The following is a 23,982-nucleotide window of genomic DNA, read 5'->3' on the forward strand; positions in this document are numbered from 1 at the left end:
TGTAATAATATAATTTCTTAAATGCAAATAAAAAAATGTAAAACACAGAAAATAAGTCCACCGATGGTGTGACACTTTCCATTATTAGATGGTATTATTATGTTTTATATTTTTTTATTAAACATTACTGACATTTAAATGACAAAATATTTTAAATTAAAATAATTTTTGTATTTAAAATATGTTTTAATTGTTCCCAAAACATCTGTATCTAGTGACTTACAGTATATCTTTAAACAATAGGTTTAAAAACAATCCATATTTAGATTCCATGATATCATCATGCTATTGATGAAGCCTTTAGTCCAGGGGTGTCAAACTCAAGGCCCGGGGGCCAAATCCGGCCCGCGACTTTGATTTTATGTGGCCCCGCAAGAGCTTGCAAAGACTATAAAACGTTTATTATACGGTTACATGCCACTTTACAGAAGCAGGTTGTCCATAAACTAAGTGTCCCACAATGCATCTCGGTTTGTGACGTGCGCACTGAAGAGACTTGCAATTATTTGCCCTGGACTTCTGCTTTCAGACGTAGTTGGTAGTTAATTACTAAGTTATTATCCTATCCGATAATAATCCAATTCAGAGGCAATAGTGTAATATAACATATGATTTTATATATATATATATTATATATTTTACATATGTATATTTATTATATAGTTACAACCGGCCCTTTGAGTGCAACCATAATGCTAATGTGGCCCGCGATGAAATTGAGTTTGACACCCCTGCTTTAGTCCCTTGTTTGTGATGTTGTATACGTTGCTTAACAGGATTCAATCCGCCCCCCACTCTGATCTCATCAGTTATTCATGATAACTTCCTGACTCTTTGGCTCTGTGTCTCACCTTGATGTTGAAGAGCCAGGGCTTCAGGGCGTCCACCTGACCAGCCCCTTTGCTCAGGTTGTAAACCACCAGGTAGAGAGCTCTGGAGGTGAGGAAGTGAGGGTGAGAGCCGCTGAACTCCTCCCCACCTGGGAGGAAGAGAAGTGAAACGAAATCACATCAACAGCTGAACAAGACACTTACATATCAACTGTGTGACATATTCTAATCACTGTCTTACAACATGAGACTCACATGAGATACATTCTCCCAAAGTCACCTATTATTGAGCCTACTTTAGGAACAGAATCCAATCACTTTGGACATAGACCTTTATCATCTGGCTGGTGAAGAAACTAAGGCTACAATTAGACATGGAAATGATAAAGGAATGAATCAAGACTGGATGGAAAGTGCATATCGTCAGTAAGGCTTTGAAATTGCACTAATCTACAGAAATGATTTTTTGCCTAAAAGAATGAATGTATTTTTCTGGCCATTTATGCTGTCATTTGTTGACTAGGAAGTTGGGCACGCTTTATTTATCTTGCGTGGGTTATATTACATTAAAGTCAACTTCATTGCCCATCTTCCAGTTTGTGTGTACAGACAGCACTACAAAAACCTTGCCCAGTATATGTGTCTAATATCTAGTCAGAATATGTTGTTACACTTGATATCAGACATAATAACATCAGAAGTAACACTGCAGTGAGATATAGGCTCTTGTTTTTAGACAATGCATCATCTTGTTAAGTCAAATAATCTTATTTTGAGTTGTATCTCAGATGAAACACATCACTGCAAAAACTGCAGATCTAACCAAGTGTAATAATCTTATATTTAGATTCTAAATCTAGTTTCTCTTGATTTGAGTTTAAATAGCGTATCTAGTGCTTTCTATGGAAGATCTTTTGACTTAATTCAAGTAAATGTTACTTGCCTTGTTTTGATAAGCAACTTTGTCTTTATTTTAGTTATGTTTAACTAGATACAAGGGACCTGTCTATAAAAACATCCACCTCAAGGCTAGGCTTTTTTGAATTTCAAGCATCAGCTCTGTGGTTAACATAAGTTATTTCCCAGCTGGTAAAGAAAGTAAAAGACACAATTCAAACAAGAATTGTGAGGCTTAACATCTCTTTTAATGATAATCACAAAATGAACTGATAATCATCATAACACACTCTCCTAAAGGATATGAACCAGAATAACTGATGATATGCATGACATTGACAGGTGTGCAATCTCTACTCTGTTACTGCCCTGGAACTATTTTTTTACATATTTATTAGAAAATCACCAACATCAGAAAACAGAACACTTTTGAGCATTTGCGGCTTATTTTGTAACAACATCTCCTGATTCTGGTCAAATATAGTTCAAATTGAGTTCTCCCAGCTAATTAGAAGATATAATTTATATAAATACCCCATCTTGTTTCAAGAAATCTTACCCAGCTAATTTTCACTTGTTCTATTGGCAGACTTTTGTACTTATTTCAAGTGAAAACACCTTGTTTTTTCCAGTGAGAGAAATCGAAATACCGTTTCCCACAATCCCGAATATAAAAGCAAATATATATAAAAATATGTATATACCTATCTACCTATATACATGATCTCAAACTAATGACTTGCAAATATTATTGAGACTTCAGATCTTGGTAAAACACATCTTTGTATCTGCAATTTTATTTAAGGACTCTTCTAAAGTTGAAGTTGCTCTGTAACTTGAATACTTGTCACAAAATAATAACTAACCTGAGAAGTCCCAGACGTTCAGCACTATCTTCTTCCTGTCCCGCTCTCTGATGGACCACTCCCGGACGTCGATGCCGACAGCGTTCTTCTTGGAGTTCATCACGGAGCGCTTCAGCTTCATCAGCTGCTGGATCAGAGTCGTCTTCCCACTGCCGGCGTTCCCCACCACGATGAGCTTCATCCGGTAGTACGGCACGGCCTTCTTCAGCCGCTGCTGCAGGAACCTGGGAGAGAGGGGGGGGGAAGATTTATTATTATGAGATTTATTTCATTGTATGTTTTTTTTACCATGTCTTTTCCACATTTAAAAAGGTCCCCTATTAAACTGTTTTTCATCAATATATTATAGGTCTCAGATATATACAAAACATGTCTCTGAAGTGTTTGGCTCCAAACCCCAAACAGATCATTGCAGCATTACCCATAATCCCCTCTGTTTCAGCCCTGTTTCCAAAGTGCTGATTCTCTGTCTGTTACTTGAGCTGAAAATAAGGAGCCCCTCCCCACGCCCCTCTGAGAGAGATTTGGTTACAAAGAACTCAATGGTGCTCTAGGAGGAGATTCAGGTGTTAAGGGGGGGGGGAGGTTACCTTGGTTGCTGATTGGCTAATGGTTACTCAAGCCAACACATCGTTATGACATCATAAAGTGGCCAAAATCTGATCAGCTCATTTTCAGACAGGTTTTTATAGAAATGGATCAGGACAAAAAGAGAGAGAATCTTTGTTCCTGAAACTTTCAGAGTCTCTTTCCACAGAGGGGACACATGTTGATGTAGAAGAGACATGAAGAAGAGGGGACACATGTTGATGTAGAAGAGACATGGAGAAGAGGGGACACATGTTGATGTAGAAGAGACATGGAGAAGAGGGGACACATGTTGATGTAGAAGAGACATGAAGAAGAGGGGACACATGTTGATGTAGAAGAGACATGAAGAAGAGGGGACACATGCTGATGTAGAAGAGACATGAAGAAGAGGGGACACATGTTGATGAAGAAGAGAAATGAAGAAGAGGGGACACATGTTGATGAAGAAGAGACATGAAGAGGAGGGAAAACATGTTGATGTAGAAGAGACATGACAAAGTGGATTTTACATGATAGGTGACCTTTAAAAACATATACAGAAACAACAATAGTAAATGCAGTAAATAGCATTAACAGTATTTGAGGTCACCTGACGATGTCTTTGGTCTTGCTGCCGATGAGTTTGAGGTCCAGCTGGAGGCGCAGGCCGTCCAGCGGCAGGTCCCACAGCCGACTCAGCTTCCCCATCTCATTGGGGAAGAAGCGTAGGTCCGTGTTACGACTCACATCCAGAGAGGTCAGACCCTCCAGCAGGCCGATCTGTGGGGGGATCTGAGGAGAGGCAATACAACCAGGCATCAACATCTAGACTGTCAATCAAGTAAAGACCGCTCCCCTACCAAAGACCACTAAACTCCTTTAGGGCCTATGACTCCCTCCCTCCTCTCAAAACACTGCAGGCAAAAACAGGAAGATTGAACATCGTTTTAAAAGTTAAGAGATTTCTATTTCTTATTCGAGATACCGATTGATCCGCCTTTGTTGTTAGGAAAACGGGGACAATATAATAGTGTGGATTCACTTATGATTTAAGTAAAATTGAAAACCTGTTGTATACTGTATATTCTTCATATTGTTTTTGTAATGAGACAAACATTTCATATTTTATTATCCATCAAACATCAACCTCTTGACTATATTCTCTAAAATGAGTGTTTTAATGTGCAAACCACATGTTCGTAAAACCACGTCACAAGCAACTTTAGCTATTTTATGCAGATACTATACTTATATCAGTATTTGTAAGCAACTGTGACTGAAAGAATATTGCTTTTATTTGACTTTTTTATGGTTATTTCATTTTTTGTTTTTTTTGTTTTTTTTTTAAGAAGTGGCATGTAAAATAAGATTTTCTTTACCACCATGTGCTATACAAAAACAAACAAGTATAAGTTATTCCATGTTATGAATAAACAAATAAACAAATAAAAAATGTACATATACTGTACTTTTTACAGCATTCATTAGTCTGATAACGATTTGTAAAACACAAAGAAATGAGCAGCAGGTAGACGGCTCTCTACCTGAGAGAGCTTGTTGTCACTCAGGTGGAGTTTCTCCAGGCGGGTCCACTTGTAGAGCGGCCCACTCAGATCCAGGACTCTGATGCAGTTCTGACTGAACATCAGCTCTCGCAGGCTGCTGGACTCCCAGAGCGCCGGGCCGGGCAGCGCCGCGATGCTGTTGGTCCGCATGTCCACCGACCGCAGGCTGGACACATTTGAATTACATTTTTACTATTAGAAAAGGCATGCATACAATGTGTGGAGAGTCCACAGAATTGTATGAATAAGAAAAGACTTACTTTGGGAGACTAAGGATGGCCTCAGGAATGGAAGTGAAGTTGTTGTTTGCCAATTTAAGTGTTGTGATCTTGGATGGGAGGTGTGAAAGGGAACCTGGAGAGGGCAATAAAGACATTAGTATTTTGTAGGAAAAAAATGTCATTTAATTACTCAAACTTGTATGGATATATTTTTCAAATAAATTAACTGGCACATAAAGCAAATCTATTATATATCTTACTGGCAATTTTAATAAAAGCTCTTCTTTTAGGTAAAAAATATTGTCTGTACTAGCTGATGTGGGTGTTTTGATTTTGATTTTATGTTTAAAGGGGACCTATCATGCAAAATGCACTTTTGTACGTCTTTTATACATGAATATGTGTCCCCCGGTGTGTCAGGGAACTCACCAAGTGTCAGAAAACACAACCCTCTCTCCTTTCCTCCGTACACAAATCTCTAAAAACGGAGCTGATTATTATTTGAATTGTTCTGACGTCAGAAAAGGGGTGCTCCGCCTATATGGGCAACTCTCCACCTATCAGGGGAATGAGAGACCGCTCGAAAGCGCTGGAGACGCTGTAGTACATACGCCAGGTCTGTAGGTGGCGCTGTAGTCTGCCACAAAAGCAGAATCAGCCCTTGCAAAAACAGGGCTGGAAAAGAGCAAATAGAGCGAAATGAGGCATGGCTAAAATGCATGATCTGTTTGGTATTGTTGTTGACATGTTTTATGGTAGCACTTTACAATAAGACTACCCTTATAAAGGGTTTACGAATAGTTTGTAATTCATTTATTAATTAGGTTGTGAACACTTTATAAGTCCTTAATAAGCTTTTATAAGACATGAGATAAACAGGGCAACTGTGACCGGTTGCTTGCCAAATAGTGAGCCCACATTTATCTGTACTGCTAAGCCTTATATTGGCTACTTAGGCCCCGGCCACACGAGGACGAAAACGGTCGTTTGCGTTAATGTTTAGTGTCATATAGACCGTTCGGCCACACGAGGACGACCGAATATGACAGTAAACAACTGCGGAAACGATAACGGGTCCCAAGGTGGCATACGCAACGCTCTGGGGGATCCAACGGCTCCGTGTGTAAACCCTATACGATAATTTTCTGATAATGATGACGCAATAGACGCCTCTCCCCACCTCTGCTGCTCACCCCCGCGTCAAAGTAAACTGCATGCTGAATTCAGATTATTTATCTTTCTCTCGATATGGACATAAACGCGAGTGAAGTCTAATCTGACAGGACGGAGACACGCAGCTCTGCTCACCTGCAGCTCCTCCCGCTGTGATGCAGCGGTGAACGGAGCAAAACACACACTTCAAGTCAGATCATCACCCTTAGCTATTTTAATTACCTCTCAAACTCCCTAAACTTGTTATAAATATGTTTATTTTTACTGTCGGCCGAGGTCACTCATTACTGGATCAGCTGCTGCATGAGACAGACACTGACGCTGTCCGAAGAGAGGGAGGAAAAAGAGAGGCTCTGTGTGTTTTATTATATTATATAGATTCGTTATTCATTTGTGTTAAAGCTCAATTAATAGCAAAGAAGACCTTTGACTGGCACTTTTATAATTTTGTCCGGAAGATTAAAACTTTAATACACGTTGACTGGCGAAAAACTCTGCCCGATTCCCTCGGCCCCCACCGCGGAGAATAAACAGAAGGGCAACCATGACAACCATGCTTCTTCGCTGCTTTTGTGGAGGAAGTTACAGCGCCACGTACAGGCTCCTGCATATGTACTGCAACTTCTCCAGCGGTTGGAGCTGTCTCTTGTGGACAGACACTATCCGGTGAACATTGCGTGTGGACCATAGACTATATATATGAAGGTGTGGACGGAAGCTTTTTTGCGATTGAGTTTGCGTTAATCCTATGCGTTTAGCCTTATGCGTCCTCGTGGGGCCGGGGCCTTAGGTTAATTCGTCTCCTTCATCAGCCAGCATCCTTGGTATCGGTTGCTCACTGAGTTGATTCTTGCTAAGTAGCCAATATAAGGCTTACTCCTCTTGCCAAATAGTGAGCCTGTGTTGATTTATGAAAACTATGTTAGAACTGGTTTACAAATGGTTCTTAATGATTAATAAAGTGTTTACAACCTAATTATAAACCCTTTATGAATCCTTTATAAGGGTAGTCTTATTGTAAAGTGGTACCGACTTTTGTTCGGCTTAAATACTCTCAAATATTTAGTTTAGCCATCTCAAATGAAACCTGTGTATCTGCTAGTTCAGGTCTTATCCTGAATGTGATAATCAGTACTCACAGATTCTGTTAATGGAGGCACTGAAGGTTTCCAGCTTGGGGCAGCCGGTCAGGAAGTCAGGAGAGATGTTCTCCACGCTGTTCTTGCTCACATCGAGCAGCTTGATCTCCGGCAGACACAGCGGCACAGACAGCTCAGAAACACTGTTACTGAAAAGAGAAATCAGAGCAATGTAAGGTGTCTTTAACATTCTGCTATTAGACATATGAATTCATGATGCTGTCAGTAACTAACGCAGCAATGTCTTTCCTATTTTCTTTTTTGTATTTATTGCACCATTTTTTCAGTTTTATTTTGTTGCACTGTCGGACCTAAGATTTTCATCGTCATAACTACACTGTAGCTATGAACGTATGACTAATAAAAGCCTTGAACCTTGAACCCGATGTGACATCATTCATACTAACGGATGAAGTTTGTTTGGAGTTTATCCAGACTGCTTGGAGGGAAATGAGAGGCTAATGAATGTGTTTCAGTTAAAGGAGCAGAGCGTCACTAAAAAACTTTACTGTCTTCAACAAAATGTCCCATGACTTTGGTGCTGAATGAGGACTTTTCATATATTTCTATTTTGTGACACGCATCAACATTTTAGTTTTTTTCTCATACACTACTACTTACTTATTAGGCTTACTTATATAGGCCATATTTGTGATTACGATGAAACGCTTTCTACTGTATACTAAAAAAGCCAAGATCATAAGGCCAAATGTGTATGTGTGCACTTTTTTACAGCAGATTAGTCATGTGTTTAGAAGGGTATCTGACAAATGTGGCCCATAAAAAACATTTAATTGACTATGATTTTGATTTACAGCAGATATAAATCTAATTATAATTCTGTACTCGAAACACAGGTCAGAAGACACCATTTTGGATTCCTTTAACACAATAGCAGTCATTATATAGCCACTTAATGTGTTGGACCCTCTCGGGGAATACCCCATAATCACTGGAGATGTCCCCAGCGTTCTGCTATGCAATACATGGTTTAAATCAATTCTCATAATCGCTAAACGGTCATATTTCTTTCTTTCTAAAATGCGAGAAATTTGGTAATTAAGTGATGGAACAACATTTTAAAACATTTTCATAGCAACAAACAAATAAAATCCAATTAAATGGGCATTCCTAACTGCCAAATCAGGACAGTTTCTTCTCAGATGTTCAAACCAACGAGCGGCCGAATATAAAATAAACATTTAACTTTATACAGACATGTTTTCAAGGCCTTTTCTGCCACTTAAAAACCTCTTTCCACCCTCGGTCTGAAACCAGAGCCTAGTCTGCTCTGATTGGTTAGCTGGCCGGCTCTGTTGTGATTGGTCAACCGCTTAGAGATGTCCCGTCCCCTAGCCTATCACGTACAAGGTGTTGGAGCGCTATCCACTAGAGTGCTACAGTAACGCGTCCTAAAACCTGGAAGTAAGTTAGCATTTTACCACTTCCGGTTCCTTCGACAAAAAGCAATGCAATTTCTCCATTGGATTTTGGAAAATAGCTGGAAATAAGGTCTGTAGTTGAGACACATTTAAGAGACGGGTCACGTTTTGTTATACGACATTAAATCCATCAGCAGTGACCCCACTGGTGATTTCTGAAGAGTTGACGTGTCTGAAAAACGATGGTTGTTACCAAGTGGCTGAATAGGACTACAGAAGTTGTCGAGGCCGTTTTGCGTCATTACGCCAAACACGTAAACACTCCCGCTAAGTTTGTTGTTCCCCGTGTTCTGCTTGAAAGCAAGTGCTTGCCTCCTGCTAACTGTTAAATGGCATAGCATAACGTTAGCATTTTGCTTCTGGCGACTAGATTTCTGATTAGAAAATTATAAAAGTAGGGTTGACATGTGAAGATTATCCGGCTGAACAAAACGTGACCCGTCTCTTAAATGTGTCTCAACCACAGACCTTATTTCCAGATATTTTCCAAAATCCTATGGAGAAATTGCATTGCGTTGCTTTTTGTCGAAGGAACCGGAAGGAGTTTACTTCCGGGTTTTAGGACGCGTCACTGTGGCACTCTATATAAGCACACGTGTTACATAGTGATGTCACGGTCACTGAAGTAGAAAAAGGAGTCCAATTGAGGCGTTTCAGGCATTTTAGCCTTTGCAGAACATTTACATGCACTAAAATCTATAAAACACACTACAGGAAAGGGAACACCCAAAAAAGCACACAATATGGCCTCTTTAAGTATCTTTTAACATGTTTCTGTATGATGACAGAACTCCAGATTATTATTTTTCAGTCTCCAGCAGCCTACCCCTCCATGAACAGCTCCTCCAGCTGCCCAACGGCGCGGCCCAGCTCCTGTGGGAACGTGCCGATTTTGTTGAAGGACAGATTGAGTTGCCGTAGTGACGGGCAGCTGACGGCGGGGCCAAAGGTCAGCAGCGGACCCACACAGTTCCTGGAGACGTTGAAGGTGCTGAGCGAGTGCAGAGACAGCAGCTCCTCCGGCAGAGACTGCAGCTGATTGGCCTGCAGGTCCAGCCGAGTCAGACTCTTCAAACTCTGTCCAATCAGAAACAGGGACAGCTTCAGTTTGCGTCTTCATTTTTATTAAAGGTCCCCTATCATACTGTTTTTCATCAATATATTATAGGTCTCAGATACAGAACATGTCTCTGTAGTGTTTGGCTCCAAACACCAAACAGATCATTGCAGCATTACCCATAATCCCCTCTGTTTCAGACCTTTTTCCAAAGTGCTGATTCTCTGTCTGTCACTTTAGATGAAAATAAGGAGCCCCTCCCCACGCCCCTCTGAGAGAGATTTGGTTACAAAGAACTCAATGGTGCTCTAGGAGGAGATTCAGGTGATAAGGTGGGGGGGGGGGGGTTACCTTGGTTGGTGATTGGCTAATGGTTACACAAGACAACACATCGTTATGACATCATAAAGTGGCCAAAATGTGATCAGCTCATTTTCAGACAGGTTTTTATAGAAATGGATCAAAAAGAGAGAGAATCTTTGTTCCTGAAACTTTCAGAGTCTCTTTCAACAGAGGGGACACATGTTGATGTAGAAGAGACATGAAGAAGAGGGGACACATGTTGATGTAGAAGAGACATGAAGAAGAGGGGACACATGTTGATGTAGAAGAGACATGAAGAAGAGGGGACACATGTTGATGTAGAAGAGACGTGAAGAAGAGGGGACATATGTTGATGTAGAAGAGACGTGAAGAAGTGGATTTTACACAATAGGTGACCTTTAATGGATTTATTGTGGTGGATTGCACGCTACCTGGCAGAGAGCGGGGGGGAACTCCAGCAGGCTGTTGTGGCTCAGGTCGAGGCGGAGCAGGTGTCCGAGCTGCTGCTGCACGAGGTCGTCGTCCATCAGGCAGGACAGAGACGCCAGCTCGTTCCCCGACAGGTCCAGCAGCCGGACCCTCTCCCGCTCTCTGAACACAGCAGAGCCCTCGCCTCCTAGCACTGACGAGGAGACAGATTATCAGAGACAATATGAGGGGAAGACTCAAGCAAGTATAGAGCTTTTACATCTGGAAAAATGACGTGAAGAGAGAGACCTTTCAGCCATTTTTTAAAGCATGTCCTATAATAACCAAACATTGCTGCTCTGATAAACTTCTTCAACAACTTGTAAACTTAAACTAATGTGTAACTAGGATTGGCAAAAACAGCCTTAGTTTTGGTAAATAGGTTTGGTTTAAATCAAGGACAATGGAATAAAAGGATTTGTTTTTTTATTCTTTTAGGATTTATGATCTATCATGGATTTCTTTAAAACAGTTTTGATATCAGAGATGAAACATTTCCATGCCTTAAAATTATATATTAATATGTTTTCCCAATATCATTGACTTCAATCTTTTTAACCGACTTTGGTCGCATGGTAACTGCCAAATATACATTTATCTACAGGGTCTTCTAACCCTTTCAAATGCTTGTTAGTTTATGTAATGCCACTGTTTTTCTTAAATGGGAAGAAGCACCAAAAAAGCTTTGGTCAAAGTGTTGGAAATTCTGAGGAGTCTAATTTTAAAGCATGATTCAATAAAGTGCATGATTGTATGCTGTAATGGCCGTGGCATCAGATGTTATGGTTTTAATTGATTTCAATGGGTACACTGAGTCTCACTATCCCTATAGCCAAAAATATTGGAAATTAAAAAATACTGAAGACAAAAAGGGCCAACTTCGTGAGAGGGGATGTTTAAAGAAAAAAGCTTTTTATTCTTAATCATTTCACTGAACTTGAACAAAGAAAATATGTGTCTTAGGGTAGTTTATCATTATGTGTGTTTGAAGACAACACAGGTGTCTAATTTCTATACAAAGTGTATCATCTGCAGTGTAATTATTGTAAAAATAGTTACCATGAAATCAGTAACAGTGCAGATTAGTGCAAGAGATGTAAAGAGAAACTGTGTTTTCTAAGCTGTTATCACACCATCTGTGATTTAATATACATTATAAAACGGACAAGTCAAATCAAGCAATCTGATTGGTTCTTAGCCGTGATATAATGAGCGTATACCACGGGTAGAATTGTAGTTACTTTTCACAACAAGTCAGTATCCCTCCGCGTCTGAGAAAAGCTACAACCGTTACAACTGTTACATTACGTCCGTTACGAAACTAACTAACTAACAAAGCTTAAGATGGAAGCATGTTTAGGACGCTCACATCTGCAGAAAGAAATCCGGTCGATTTAACTGTATACGGTTGGGCTGAAAAGAAAACTGCATGCAGTTTGCTTTTCAAACTGGGACAAGAAAACAGCGGACAAGTAACGGGGCAGAAACCCTCCTTTTTACGCAGCGGTCCAGACATAGACATCAAATGGCAAAACATATTCAGTGTGCAGTTCCTTTGGCATTAGGGCAGGGATATCTAGATACTTTCCAAGGTTTGACATAATGAATTGTGCTACTTTTAAAGCAAGCAACGATGTTTTCAAATCTGTAATCAAAAAGGTCCGCAAAAACGCTATTGACCAATCAGATTGCTTGATTTGACTTGTCCGTTTTATAAATATATTTACATTTCGTCCGTTACAAAACAAACTTACAAAGCTTAAGATGGAAACATTTAAGGTTAACTTCGACCTCCGGGGCGGTCTTACTATGGAGGAGTGGATTGAGGAGTGCCTCCAGAAAAAAAAGCTAAGGGGCGTCGGGCCGAACCACGCCACGGCCTGTCGTGAGCTATTGCTTAAAGTGGGCCTATCATGCTATATTTGAATAATATATTGTAGGGCCATACCTATATAAGATATATTTATACGTTTTATTTTTCAAAATACCAAACAGATCATGCATTTTATCCATTCCTCATTTCGCTCAATTTAACACTGCCTTTCATGCTCGGATTCTGTGAGAACAGCACCATCTGGTGGCCTGAAATATGTACTACAGCGTCTCCAGCGCTTTGGAACGGCAATGTCCGTGGCTGTCTCCTCCTGATTGGTGGAGTTGGCCCAATAGCCGTAGCGCCACTTCTGTGACGTCAAAGAAGTGTTCAAATCTGGATCAGTATGTATCAGATCCCCTTTTTAAGAGATTTGGGTATGGAGGAAAATAGAGAGGGTTGTGTTTTCTGACTCTTGGTGAGTTCCCTGACACACCGGGGACACATATTCATGTATAAAAGACGTACAAAGGTGCATTTTGCATGATAGGTCCCCTTTAAGTATATGCTCCTTTTTAATTGACAAGAGACCATGAGAGTTACAGAACCGTCTGTAGTTTGTTGTTTCTGTGCAGCTGTGTTTGACAGGACGACAATAAAGTTGAACAGAATTGAATGTGATGTAGAAACCTTTGTGGCTGGAGCCGGCCCTTCCATATCTCCTGTGCCCGTGTTCACTTTCATTCTCCGTCTGACCACTCTGGAGAAGGAATAGAAAACACACCGAGAACAAACAGTGAGGGAACGGAAATGCATCTGGGTGGGATTCAGACATCTTTCACTAAGAGAGGGACATCAAAGAAAGTAAAGCATTCACTTAGAAGTTATTGAAACTATGCTTTATGATATACAGTACCAGTCAAAGGTTTGGACACACCTTCTCATTCGAAGGATTTTATTTATTTTAATTATTTTCTACATTGTAGATTAATACTGAAGACATCAAAACTATAAAATAACACATACGGAATTATGTAGTAAAGTAAAAAAAAAAAGTTTAAAAAAAAGCAGAATCTGATTCTTCAATGGTGTGTCCAAACTTTACTGTACATAAAAACAAAATCCAGTAAAAACAAACATTGTGTACACATGATGTTAATGACAGGTGTTACCTCTGCACTGGCATGTCTGCGGCGCCCCTGCTTCCTTTTGAAGGACCCCCCCCTCAACTCTTCTGTGGAGTTATTGAGCGGCTTTGGAGACAAAACCCCTGACAGAGAATCACTTCCTGCAAAAGGAAGAAATCACAGAATAAGAGGTAAGGATATTTTTGAGGTCGGCTACACAACAAGGACAAATCTGAATGCTTTATTTACGAGTGCATCATCAAATTCCTATTTTACCTACTTTTTAATTATTTATATGACTTGCAAACACTTTTTATTAAAACCTATATTAAACAAATGTTAGAATAGTTATTTGTTTGCTCTTATTTGATAACCTAATTTGTTTATATGTTGTATCTTCACTACCACAAAACCTTATTTTTTCACTTTTTACTTTTAGTTTGAGGTTCGGTTATAAACAATACTTGTCACTGTCCATCCTTGATCCAGGTTAATGTGTCATGTCTACAAACATTATTTTTTTGTATAAAAAGTGTTTGCATTCAAAGCCCATATATTTTTTGTATTTATAGTGCATGCCTTTAACCAATTTCTCCCAATTTTAGTTGCTGTCTCTGCAACACATACTTTAACAGGGTATACACAGGAATCCTGAAGTTACATTTAATTCCTTTTAAGACCTTTTTTAAGACCCTTTCCATACATTTGAAGACCTCATCGCCACTTGGAGTTTTAACCGGTTACCTTGACGACACACTTTACCTCACATTGACTATATACAGTATTGATTGGCCTTCCTCCTTATCTTCCAACCATTTGGACGCAGACTTGCATTTCCCCATAACGATGTTGTTTAACAACCGGCGTAAACGGACTAAGCAGTGAGCGTGCGATGTCCTGTTCAGACGTCAAATCCAACGGGATGCCATAAATAAACGACACAGAATCACACTACACACCTACGCAATGATTACATTCAGGCACACTGTAGAACACAACCTCTTTGGACCATTTATATACTTATTGAAAACAAGCTACAAAATGTAATACCTTAGAAAATGCCGTTTAATACTTTTAATAGCCTTCATTCTCGCTAAATTGATTTATCAACTGTTAATACTTTTTAAGACCCCGCGGACACCCTGTTTGAAACTGCATTTATTCTAGTTATTAGTATCATATAATTCCCATTAATAAACATATTTACTTTATAAGCTAGAGACCACGGAGATAAAAAAAAGAAAAAGGAAAAGGGGTTAAGGGGGACACACATCTATTTTGAAATGTTGTATTTTTAATGATTGTATTATGCGAGGCATAAACAATCAGTTAACTTGATCAGAATCAAAATAACTTTATTAGTCCCACAGATGATTATCTTTACGGTTATTGAGGATGACAGACATGCACTATGGGTAGTTTTATAACTGCAGGGACCATGTGAGATCTCTCTCTTTTGAAGTGAGTCATCACACACTCAATGTAACCTCAGGTCAACTTCAAACTGTACTTTTATTTATCTTAAACCTGGAACACTACTGCAGTTAATTCCCAGTTCCTCTGTACTTCCACTTCATCTGACCTCTTCCCACATCGAATGGTTTCAGTCTTTTCTTAGATTATTTCTCCTCAGTTCAGTGTGTGGTCAAACTTCTGAATTCCCTTTTTAAGCCTGGATACGTTTGCTGCCTGTTAACCCAAATCAAACTGTCACTTTCCATATCAATGTAACACCTTATTGTGCTCTGTATAGTCGATGTGCCTGTTGTTACTGATCTTTACCATCACTCTCCATGTCGTCGTTCAGGAACAGGCTGTCGTCCGCGGAGAAGAAGCTGAAGTTGGAGTCGTCGCTCTCGTCAGAAAAGTATCCAGAGGTCAGGCAGGGGTCGCCCGGAGATCTGAGAGGACCGCTGATACTCTTGGACCTCTGGAAATTCTTAATGTACCTCGCCAGATTCATACCTCTACCTTAAAGACAGAACGCAGGGAAATTAGCACAGGGCTGCACGACTTTGACTGATGTTGCAATTGAGATATGATCCACAATGTGGAAGGGAGTGATCTTTTCGGCATGGCTATTGTCTTAATGTTTTAATATGATCTTTTTTTTTAAAGAGAATCGGTACCAAATAAATATGTTTTGTTAACTCTAGAGCAGTGGTTCCCAAAGTGTGGGGCGCGCCCCCCCTGTTGCAGTAGAAAATTCCCCTGTAGCGCCCGGTACATTAATGGGAAACCCTAAATGTTTGATCTATGAAACGTCAAGCTACCCCACAGCACCCTCAAAAGAAATCTCTGGCGCCGCCACTGAGCCTGACTTGTGTTGGGGGGGCACAACCTTTTTTTTTCTCCAAAGGGGGGGCCTGGCAGAAAAAGTTTGGGAACCACTGCTCTCGAGAATACAAGTTGTAGGCTTGGACTCAGCAACTCCACAATACTCATCAAAATGGGATTGTATTACATGTTTAGCGTTTGACAAATACTGTCCTTCCTGAAACTTGAATATTGAACTAGTCAATATTGCGAATTCACTAAAATGTCCAATAACTTTGCAGACCTTAAATAAAGTAAGACAGGGCTGCAAGTAATAGTGCTACTAATAAGTCCATGTGTGACTATTTGTTATGTTTATTTATTTGTTTATTCCACACATGGCAGTTATTTTAAAACAAAACATGTACGCTTTACAAAACCTGTACACTTATACTGGTTGTTTTTTGTTTTGTTTGATCGCGCATGGTGGAAAGGAGCAGGGAGAAGAACATCTTATTTTACCTGCCCCTTCTTAAAAAAATGAAAGAACCATAAAAACTTCAAATAAAAGCAATATTCTTTCAGTTACAGTTGCTTACAAATACTGAAACATAAAACCAGAACACAACTTCATACTGTCTAATTACCATTTCTTTATACATTTTCTTAAACATACATTTAGTTTAGTCGGAAAGGTCAAATTCATTTCTTTGTCCAAAACCCAGATGTAATGAATGCACAAAGCTGCCTACTGTCTTTGTATCGCAGGCTGTGTGTCTTCCCCCTCTCCCCCAGCAGGGAGCTGAGCCAGGCGGCGTCCAGGCGGCCCAGCCTGAAGCCCCCCAGGCAGAGGGCGTTGTTGTTCAGGTCCAATCCCAGGCGGCCCAGCAGCTGGATGACAGTGGGACCCTCGCCCCGCTTCACGCTCACAGCCAGGGCCCGGCGCAGGTGCTGCTCGTGGGCCCCGTGGCTGAGCAGCAGCTCCACCAGCTCCAGAGGCCCCCCACGCTCACACACCTGACAAATACAGACGAGAGGTTGAAATCAAGTTCATCTAGTCATTGATTAACCTATCTATTATAGCACTGATTCGGTGATTCAGTTTCATTTGGTAGAGTTTGAAATGTAATAGCAAAGACGGCCCATTACCAACATCTGGCATCAAAACATTTGTAATATTGTTTTCTAGTTTGATTACAAATGTTTGTTTGCATTCAAACTATACATTTGCTAAATATTGTATGTATTTGTATGTTGCTTTCATGGATGTACTGGGTTTAGTTGAATACAATTTAAATACAAAAAGGGCATTATTGGTCTATAAGATATCTTGAATATTGACACATGCACTAAACAACTTATCAGTGCCTAAAGTAATGCTTTAAAAATTATATTTGGTCGCCTATTTTGTCTTAATATCAGATCAATTCAATTTACGATAAAAATAAACTAAACTCTAGGTAGCTATGCTTTTAGCCACAGCTGGTGTTTGAGCTAAATGCTAATATCAGCATGCTTACATGGTCACATAACGATGCTGACATGCTGATGTTTAGCAGGTATAATGTTTGTTAAGTGTGTTAGCACGCTACACTTTTAACTCAATTTGGTAAACAATCCCGCAGTGAACTTATTTTCCTTCATGGTGGCCGGTGAGCTTGTGTGACCTCTGACCTTATAGATGAGCGACTCTGTTTTGGTCTTCCTGTTGATGTCGGCTCCCAGCTCGATCAGACACTCGGCCAACGTGGCGTCTCCGTCCTCGCAGGCCTTCTCCAGCAGACTGCAGTGCAGCTGGTAGTCACACCACATCTTAGACAGAGCCAGGCACACAGACTTACGCAGCTACACACACACACACACACACACACACACACACACACACACACACACACACACACACACACACACACACACACACACACACACACACACACACACACACACACACACACACACACACACACACACACACACACACACACACACACACACACACACACACACACACACACACACACACACACACACACACACACACACACACACACACACACACACACACACACAAAGAGGGAAAGAGGGGACGGAGTTAAACATTTCCTTTACTAATCAATTTATTCAATTAGCATGGTATTTCCAGTCTTTCTAGCAAATACGCTATCTAAGGAAATAAAGAACATGTAATGGGCATGTCTGGTATGTCTTGTAGATTCAATTTGTGCTGTGTGTTGCTGTGTGTTGCTGTGTGTTGCTGTGTGTTGCTGTGTGTTGCTGTGTGTGTACGGTACGGCCTGAGAGTGAACCTGACTGTCTGCAGATACACAGCAAAGGACATGAGACTGAAAATCCCTTGATTTACATGAAGATACATTCATTTTGAAAGATAAAGGAATTCAATCAAGTGTGTGTGTGTGTGTGTGTGTGTGTGTGTGCGTGTGTGCGTGCGTGCGTGCGTGCGTGCGTGCGTGCGTGTGTGCGTGTGTGTGTGTGTGTGTGTTGGATAAAGAGTACCTCTTGTTGTGATGAGAAAGAGAAGACACAATATAAAAACAGCCGAGATGAACTCACAGCAGTGTTGCAGTGGTCGGGCGGCTCCTCTCTGAGGTGTTGGAAGATCTGTCTGTCAAAGCCTTCTCTCTGCAGCTCAGCAGCTGCTCCTGAACAGGCGTCCAGCATCCTCAACGCCACCTGAACACACTGTGGACACGCCACCAGAGAGAAGTCATGTCAGCTTCACTTAGAGAGTAAAGTATAATACATTCTCAATATACAGACTCGCCTTCTAAGCAGTTCAAATGTTATAATAATGACTCTACTTCATAAAGCAAACAAAGTTCATTTCTATGAGTTTCAGTTTTGTTTAGAGTATCCAGTCAACTGCTAATTTTCGACAGGCTGTCAAGGACAAAATGTAAAGAGATATTGAACATGTATGCCGTTTTAAAGTCACCTTGAGGTGCATCTCGGAGTCGTCTCTGTACTGCAGGAGGGAGGCGACCACGACGGAGGCCAGAACAGGAACGATCATCCTCGACAGCTTCTTCTTGGACACGAGGAAGCTGAGCAGCGTCAGACCCCAGAAGTGAATCTCTGGAAGAAGACGGGAAGTTAGAGAAAGCAAGATAACTCCTCTCTAATATTGATATAATGTTTAAAATTTTCAAATGGGGAACATTTCAGTTTTTAGTAGACTTTTAGTCAAAGAAACCGATTTCTTCTGGAACTCTTCCGGGAACTAATTACTATTTCCTAAAGTAAATTAAATCAAATCAGAGGGGGCTTATCAGATTCAGAATCAGAATAGTTTATTGGTGGGGAAATTGGGAATTCGTGACAGAAGTTCCTTTACGTTATGATTATTTCTGACTCATGTCCATACCTCTGTCCTGTGGGAACATCTGTAGTGTGTGCAGCACCGTGTCGATCGCCCCCTGCTGGCAGAGCAGGTCCACTGCACCGGAGCAGTCAGCCAGAGAGGAGAGCACCTTCAGACCACTCCTCTGGATGAGCTCGCTTCTGATGAACTGCACACACAACTATCATGTTAAACATATTTCATGTTAAAGTACTGTCCGTGAACCAAAGAGGGAAAACCTTACAGTGTATATAATATTTAATATGCTTTGACCCCAGCTACATTCTGGTGACACGAGTTGATTTAACCACTTTATGTTGCAGCAATATTGAACATTATACGTTTTATGAAGGTAGGAAGGAAGAATTATTATATTAGACTGCATGAGTAACAGCTTTGAAAACAAATATTTACATTGTTATTTTACATTCATAAAGACTTGCCTTATATATTTACGTTTTTTATTTAGATAGTTATCAATAATAAAAACTCAGTCATTGTGTTAAAATATGGTCAAAACTGTTTGTATCTTATTTAGTAACATAATTCTTTAAATGGCGAAATTGCTCAAAGTTAAACATAAAATAATTCCTTTTAAGCTTTTGACTTTTTTGTGTTTTTTGCCAACATTCCCCGCCCCCACCTTCAGGCAGCGGGGGATGAAACAACCATGTCGGAACAAAAAAACGTGTCCACCATTCAAACTATTCGTTCTACTGGCACATTCTTTACAGAAATATTTACAATTACACACTCTTCCGATGTTTAATATGCAAGACAAGCGACTGTGCAATGTTTGTAATGAATGGATGAGCTGTGTTTAATCCGTGTGATGAATGAGAAATATATGTACTGTCCTGCTACACTAAATCCTGTTAGGGGGACATTTAGTATTCTCTTTGTTTTAGGATATCTGTAGCATTTTATTGAACGAAAGTGCATAAAGACGGGAAGGAAATGGACCTAATACGAGAGAGGGTTTGTTCATGTGTTCATACCCTGTTGAGAACCTCCAGGTAGAGTGTGTGAGCTCCTTCCACCACACACTGGTTCTTCAGGACCTTCAGGGAAACGTCAGCCATGTCTGGGTCTGCCACAGAGACGCCGTGCTCTCTTAGACTGCGGTCTGGGAATTCAACACACCATGCAAAGTCAAGAAAGAGCGGCAAACACACACACAGCCGCTCCTTTGTCACTCATCTCTAATCTCATTAGCAGTGTTACTAGTTCAGTGCTGCGAGCGGAGACAGAGGACACTGTAACCTCAGTAATAGAAATTAAAAGCAGAGACGAGGCAGCACCGAAACAGCTTTGTTTACACAATACTGGATATTGTATATGAGATGCGTTATTGACCTTCACGAAGTCTGTGTTTAGCGCTGTTCCCTTTAGACTTAATTGCCGGAATTCCCAATTAAATGCAATTTATGACAGCAGCAGTGGGTTCCTACATCCGATTGAAAGACTAAGATCTAACGTTAGGCAATAGATGTTTTGCCCTCTGACGTTTATGACCAACCTTGGCATCTGTTATCTCCCTTAAGGAGGGGGCTGCTTCAGACATTTGTGGTTGTTGTTGCCAGTTTGTGACCGGGCATCTTTCGGTCAAACATAGTTTATTGTTATGGGGACATTTGGAACGCTTCCTTCTCGGGGCTTGATGACTCCGAGGTGTGAAATCTTCGAGGCCATTAGCGTCAACTGCAAGTAATCCACTGTCCCCAGCTGTTTAGACTATCTAGTGAAGAATGTGGATTACCCTCCTCCAAACCGGTTCAAACATCACGCGAGAGGAAGGTTTCTTCACAATTGATTGTAGCAACTCGACCGTGTGGTCGGATCGTGGCTCTATGACTTGTCTTGTGAATTCTTCGGCCGAAGCTCCAAATAAACCGTCAGTGTTTGCCATCAAAGCTCCAGCTCCCCTCGTGTCTCTCTCAGTCCTGACTCCTATTGCTACAGAAGTTTCCCCCACACGTACAATGTTATTATATATTATTAAGGAGCAACATTAGAATTCATCTGCTGTTCATAAAAAAAAAAAAAAAGCTTCTGTTGAGGTTTGTTACGTGCTCCCCTCATGTCTGCTTCTCTGTCTCCCTGCTGCACAGACACACCTGGTCCGCCCCTGGCTCCGCCTCCCCCAGGTGTCCTAATTACGTTCAGCTGGGGACTTGAAAACCAGAAGCTGGAGGAGAAGAGCCTCTTCCCCAATCTTAACGCCGGAGGAGGTTGTCCGTGGTCTTCCTCCTTTCACTGCTTCAGGATCTGTAGATTCCCATGTTTTGTGTCTTATGTACGCTGGAGTAATAGGTAGTCTAGGTTTTCGCGGCTTTGTTAGGTTTCTGGGTAGCGGAGGGAAGCTCTGGGTCCTACGGCCCGTGGTGTGACTGTCCCAGGCCCCTCCTTTTGTTTGCTGTGTTGTATTTTATGTTGCGGGTCTCCCCAATGAGTCTCTACCATTAAGTAGAGGGCGGGTCGTAACACGGTTACCAAATAAACCTTCAAATGTATTTTGTGTTATTGTGCTTATATTAATGCCATTTATGATGATGCTCGATTGCTGTCAGACTGCCTCGTTAATACAGGTGCATGCTTTATTGCGCAGTCAAAATATACAAACATATTTTTGTTCTCCGTCACTGCCTTAGTGCATTTGGTTTTACACGTACCCACACCTGTGAATTCACAGTATATGCTTCTTTCACCCTTTTAACAAATCCTTTGCAGGTTGAACACCAGCACCCGACCCAGGGCAGGCTTCTGCCTTGGATTCCTAGAAAAGATCAGCATATAACCTCAACATGTCCTAGTCAGGTGACCTCTGATGTGTCACCTGGGCAGAGGAAGACGAGGCTGGCCTGCAGCGCCTCCAGCTGAACCTCCGGCTGGAAGTTGTGGACCTTCATGCTGATCAGGATCTGAGTCATGGCCATGGTCAGCTCATCCAGACTGGCCGTCCTGCAGACGCACAGACACAGGTTGAGAAAATATCATTCCTTGAAGATTATTAACACGTTTGAAAATAAAAGCACTCGAGACAAAATGTGGACGACCTGTGATAAAGTCTAAAACTCCTTGTTGTGCTTTCATTTTACCCTTAATGACCCCCAAATTGGACAAACTGTGTTTTTGCCCACCTTCCCTGGAAGAGCAGTTTGAGCAGATTACAGGCGCTGATGGACACTTCAACCGAGTTTGAGTGTCTCTTCATCATCTCCACTAAGTTGACATGAAGGCCACTGGACAGCAGCAGAGAGCACATCTTACCTGCAGACAGAGCAGGCAGACATTCACTTTACGAGCCAACAAAACATGCTGAACCTGGGATGATAAACCTGCAATCGGTCAAACAATCTGAGAATACAACATCGAGATATCCTAGAAGTTAACAAAAAAATAAAAAATGTATAATTGTAAATAAACCCTGATGTCTTTCTCTCTTATCAAATGAAAACAACCTCCATCTTGAATGGTTGATGATTAACAAACTTCATTAATGTTTTAGATCCACACTGGAAATGTATTGACTAAAAAAAGCTCAAAATCTAAAGTTGATGAAACCTTTATGTACAATTGTGTTGGTAAATCCAATAAAATGTTAACCTAAAACTTTCCAAAATGGCTTATCCTAACTTAATTCACATTTGGGGAATTTTTTGACATCTGTATATTTAATATTTTCTTTGCAGGTTTATATCATGGCTACTAAAAAGTTAAGCTCAACCACTTTTCACATAATTGTAAGGTAAAAAACGTTGATTATAATTGCTTGAATCTCAATGATAGTGTTGGAGACTCACTGTTGTGTGTGAGCAGTGTTGAGATGGCACTGGTAGCAGCTTGAAACACTCGGGGAGAGGAGGAGTGGAGCAGCATGGCCACCATCAGCTGCCTGTGGACAGGAGTCCTGAAAACACACCACGTGCAGCAAGGACATTAAATCCCCTTAGAAGACATATTCATTCAGGTCTTATTCAACCCTGATGACATGAAAAGCAAGACGTGCACAACACTTAGTTATGCAGAATCTGATTTCCTGCATTCTCCTGATCTAAAAAGGATTTATAATTCCTTTGGGCTTTTAAAGGTCACCTATTATGCAAAATCCACTTCTCCATGTCTCTTCTACATCAACATGTGTCCCCTCTTCTTCATGTCTCTTCTACATCAACATGTGTCCCCTCTTCTTCATGTCTCTTCTACATCAACATGTGTCCCCTCTTCTTCATGTCTCTTCTACATCAACATGTGTCCCCTCTTGTTCATGTCTCTTCTACATCAACATGTGTCCCCTCTTCTTCATGTCTCTTCTACATCAACATGTGTCCCTTCTTCTTCATGTCTCTTCTACATCAACATGTGTCCCCTCTTCTTCATGTCTCTTCTACATCAACATGTGTCCCTTCTTCTTCATGTCTCTTCTACATCAACATGTGTCCCCTCTTCTTCATGTCTCTTCTACATCAACATGTGTCCCCTCTTCTTCATGTCTCTTCTACATCAACATGTGTCCCCTTTTCTCCATGTCTCTTCTACATCAACATGTGTCCCCTTTTCTCCATGTCTCTTCTACATCAACATGTGTCCCCTCTTCTTCATGTCTCTTCTACATCAACATGTGTCCCCTCTTCTTCATGTCTCTTCTACATCAACATGTGTCCCCTCTTCTCCATGTCTCTTCTACATCAACATGTGTCCCCTCTTCTTCATGTCTCTTCTACATCAACATATGTCCCCTCTGTGGAAAGAGACTCTGAAAGATTCAGGAACAAAGATTCTCTCTTTTTGTCCTGATCCATTTATATAAAAAATGAGCTGATCAGATTTTGGCCACTTTGTGATGTCATAACGATGTTTTGGCTTGAGTAACCAT

The 23,982-nt window shown here is 40.8% G+C and overlaps 1 protein-coding gene across 4 annotated transcripts in view; it reads right to left on the bottom strand.

The window, feature by feature from the left end:
- Positions 1–23,982, bottom strand: part of lrrk2 (leucine-rich repeat kinase 2) — a 69,331-nt gene that overhangs the window by 28,512 nt on the left and 16,837 nt on the right. For all 4 annotated transcript variants that reach the window (XM_079680811.1, XM_079680810.1, XM_079680813.1 and 1 more), the window contains 20 exons: positions 22,910–23,016; positions 22,247–22,376; positions 21,943–22,067; positions 20,105–20,232; positions 19,131–19,275; positions 18,702–18,841; positions 18,320–18,448; positions 17,423–17,593; positions 16,501–16,765; positions 15,275–15,463; positions 13,538–13,653; positions 13,056–13,125; positions 10,516–10,706; positions 9,530–9,780; positions 7,262–7,410; positions 4,989–5,082; positions 4,708–4,894; positions 3,774–3,955; positions 2,594–2,817; positions 852–979 (listed from right to left, as the gene is read on the bottom strand). In XM_079680811.1, the coding sequence (XP_079536937.1) occupies positions 852–979; positions 2,594–2,817; positions 3,774–3,955; positions 4,708–4,894; positions 4,989–5,082; positions 7,262–7,410; positions 9,530–9,780; positions 10,516–10,706; positions 13,056–13,125; positions 13,538–13,653; positions 15,275–15,463; positions 16,501–16,765; positions 17,423–17,593; positions 18,320–18,448; positions 18,702–18,841; positions 19,131–19,275; positions 20,105–20,232; positions 21,943–22,067; positions 22,247–22,376; positions 22,910–23,016 (3,121 nt within the window). The remainder of the gene's footprint in view (positions 1–851; positions 980–2,593; positions 2,818–3,773; positions 3,956–4,707; positions 4,895–4,988; positions 5,083–7,261; positions 7,411–9,529; positions 9,781–10,515; positions 10,707–13,055; positions 13,126–13,537; positions 13,654–15,274; positions 15,464–16,500; positions 16,766–17,422; positions 17,594–18,319; positions 18,449–18,701; positions 18,842–19,130; positions 19,276–20,104; positions 20,233–21,942; positions 22,068–22,246; positions 22,377–22,909; positions 23,017–23,982) is intronic.

This window comes from Notothenia rossii, assembly GCF_949606895.1.
Source record: "Notothenia rossii genome assembly, chromosome: 5".
NCBI lineage: Eukaryota > Metazoa > Chordata > Actinopteri > Perciformes > Nototheniidae > Notothenia > Notothenia rossii.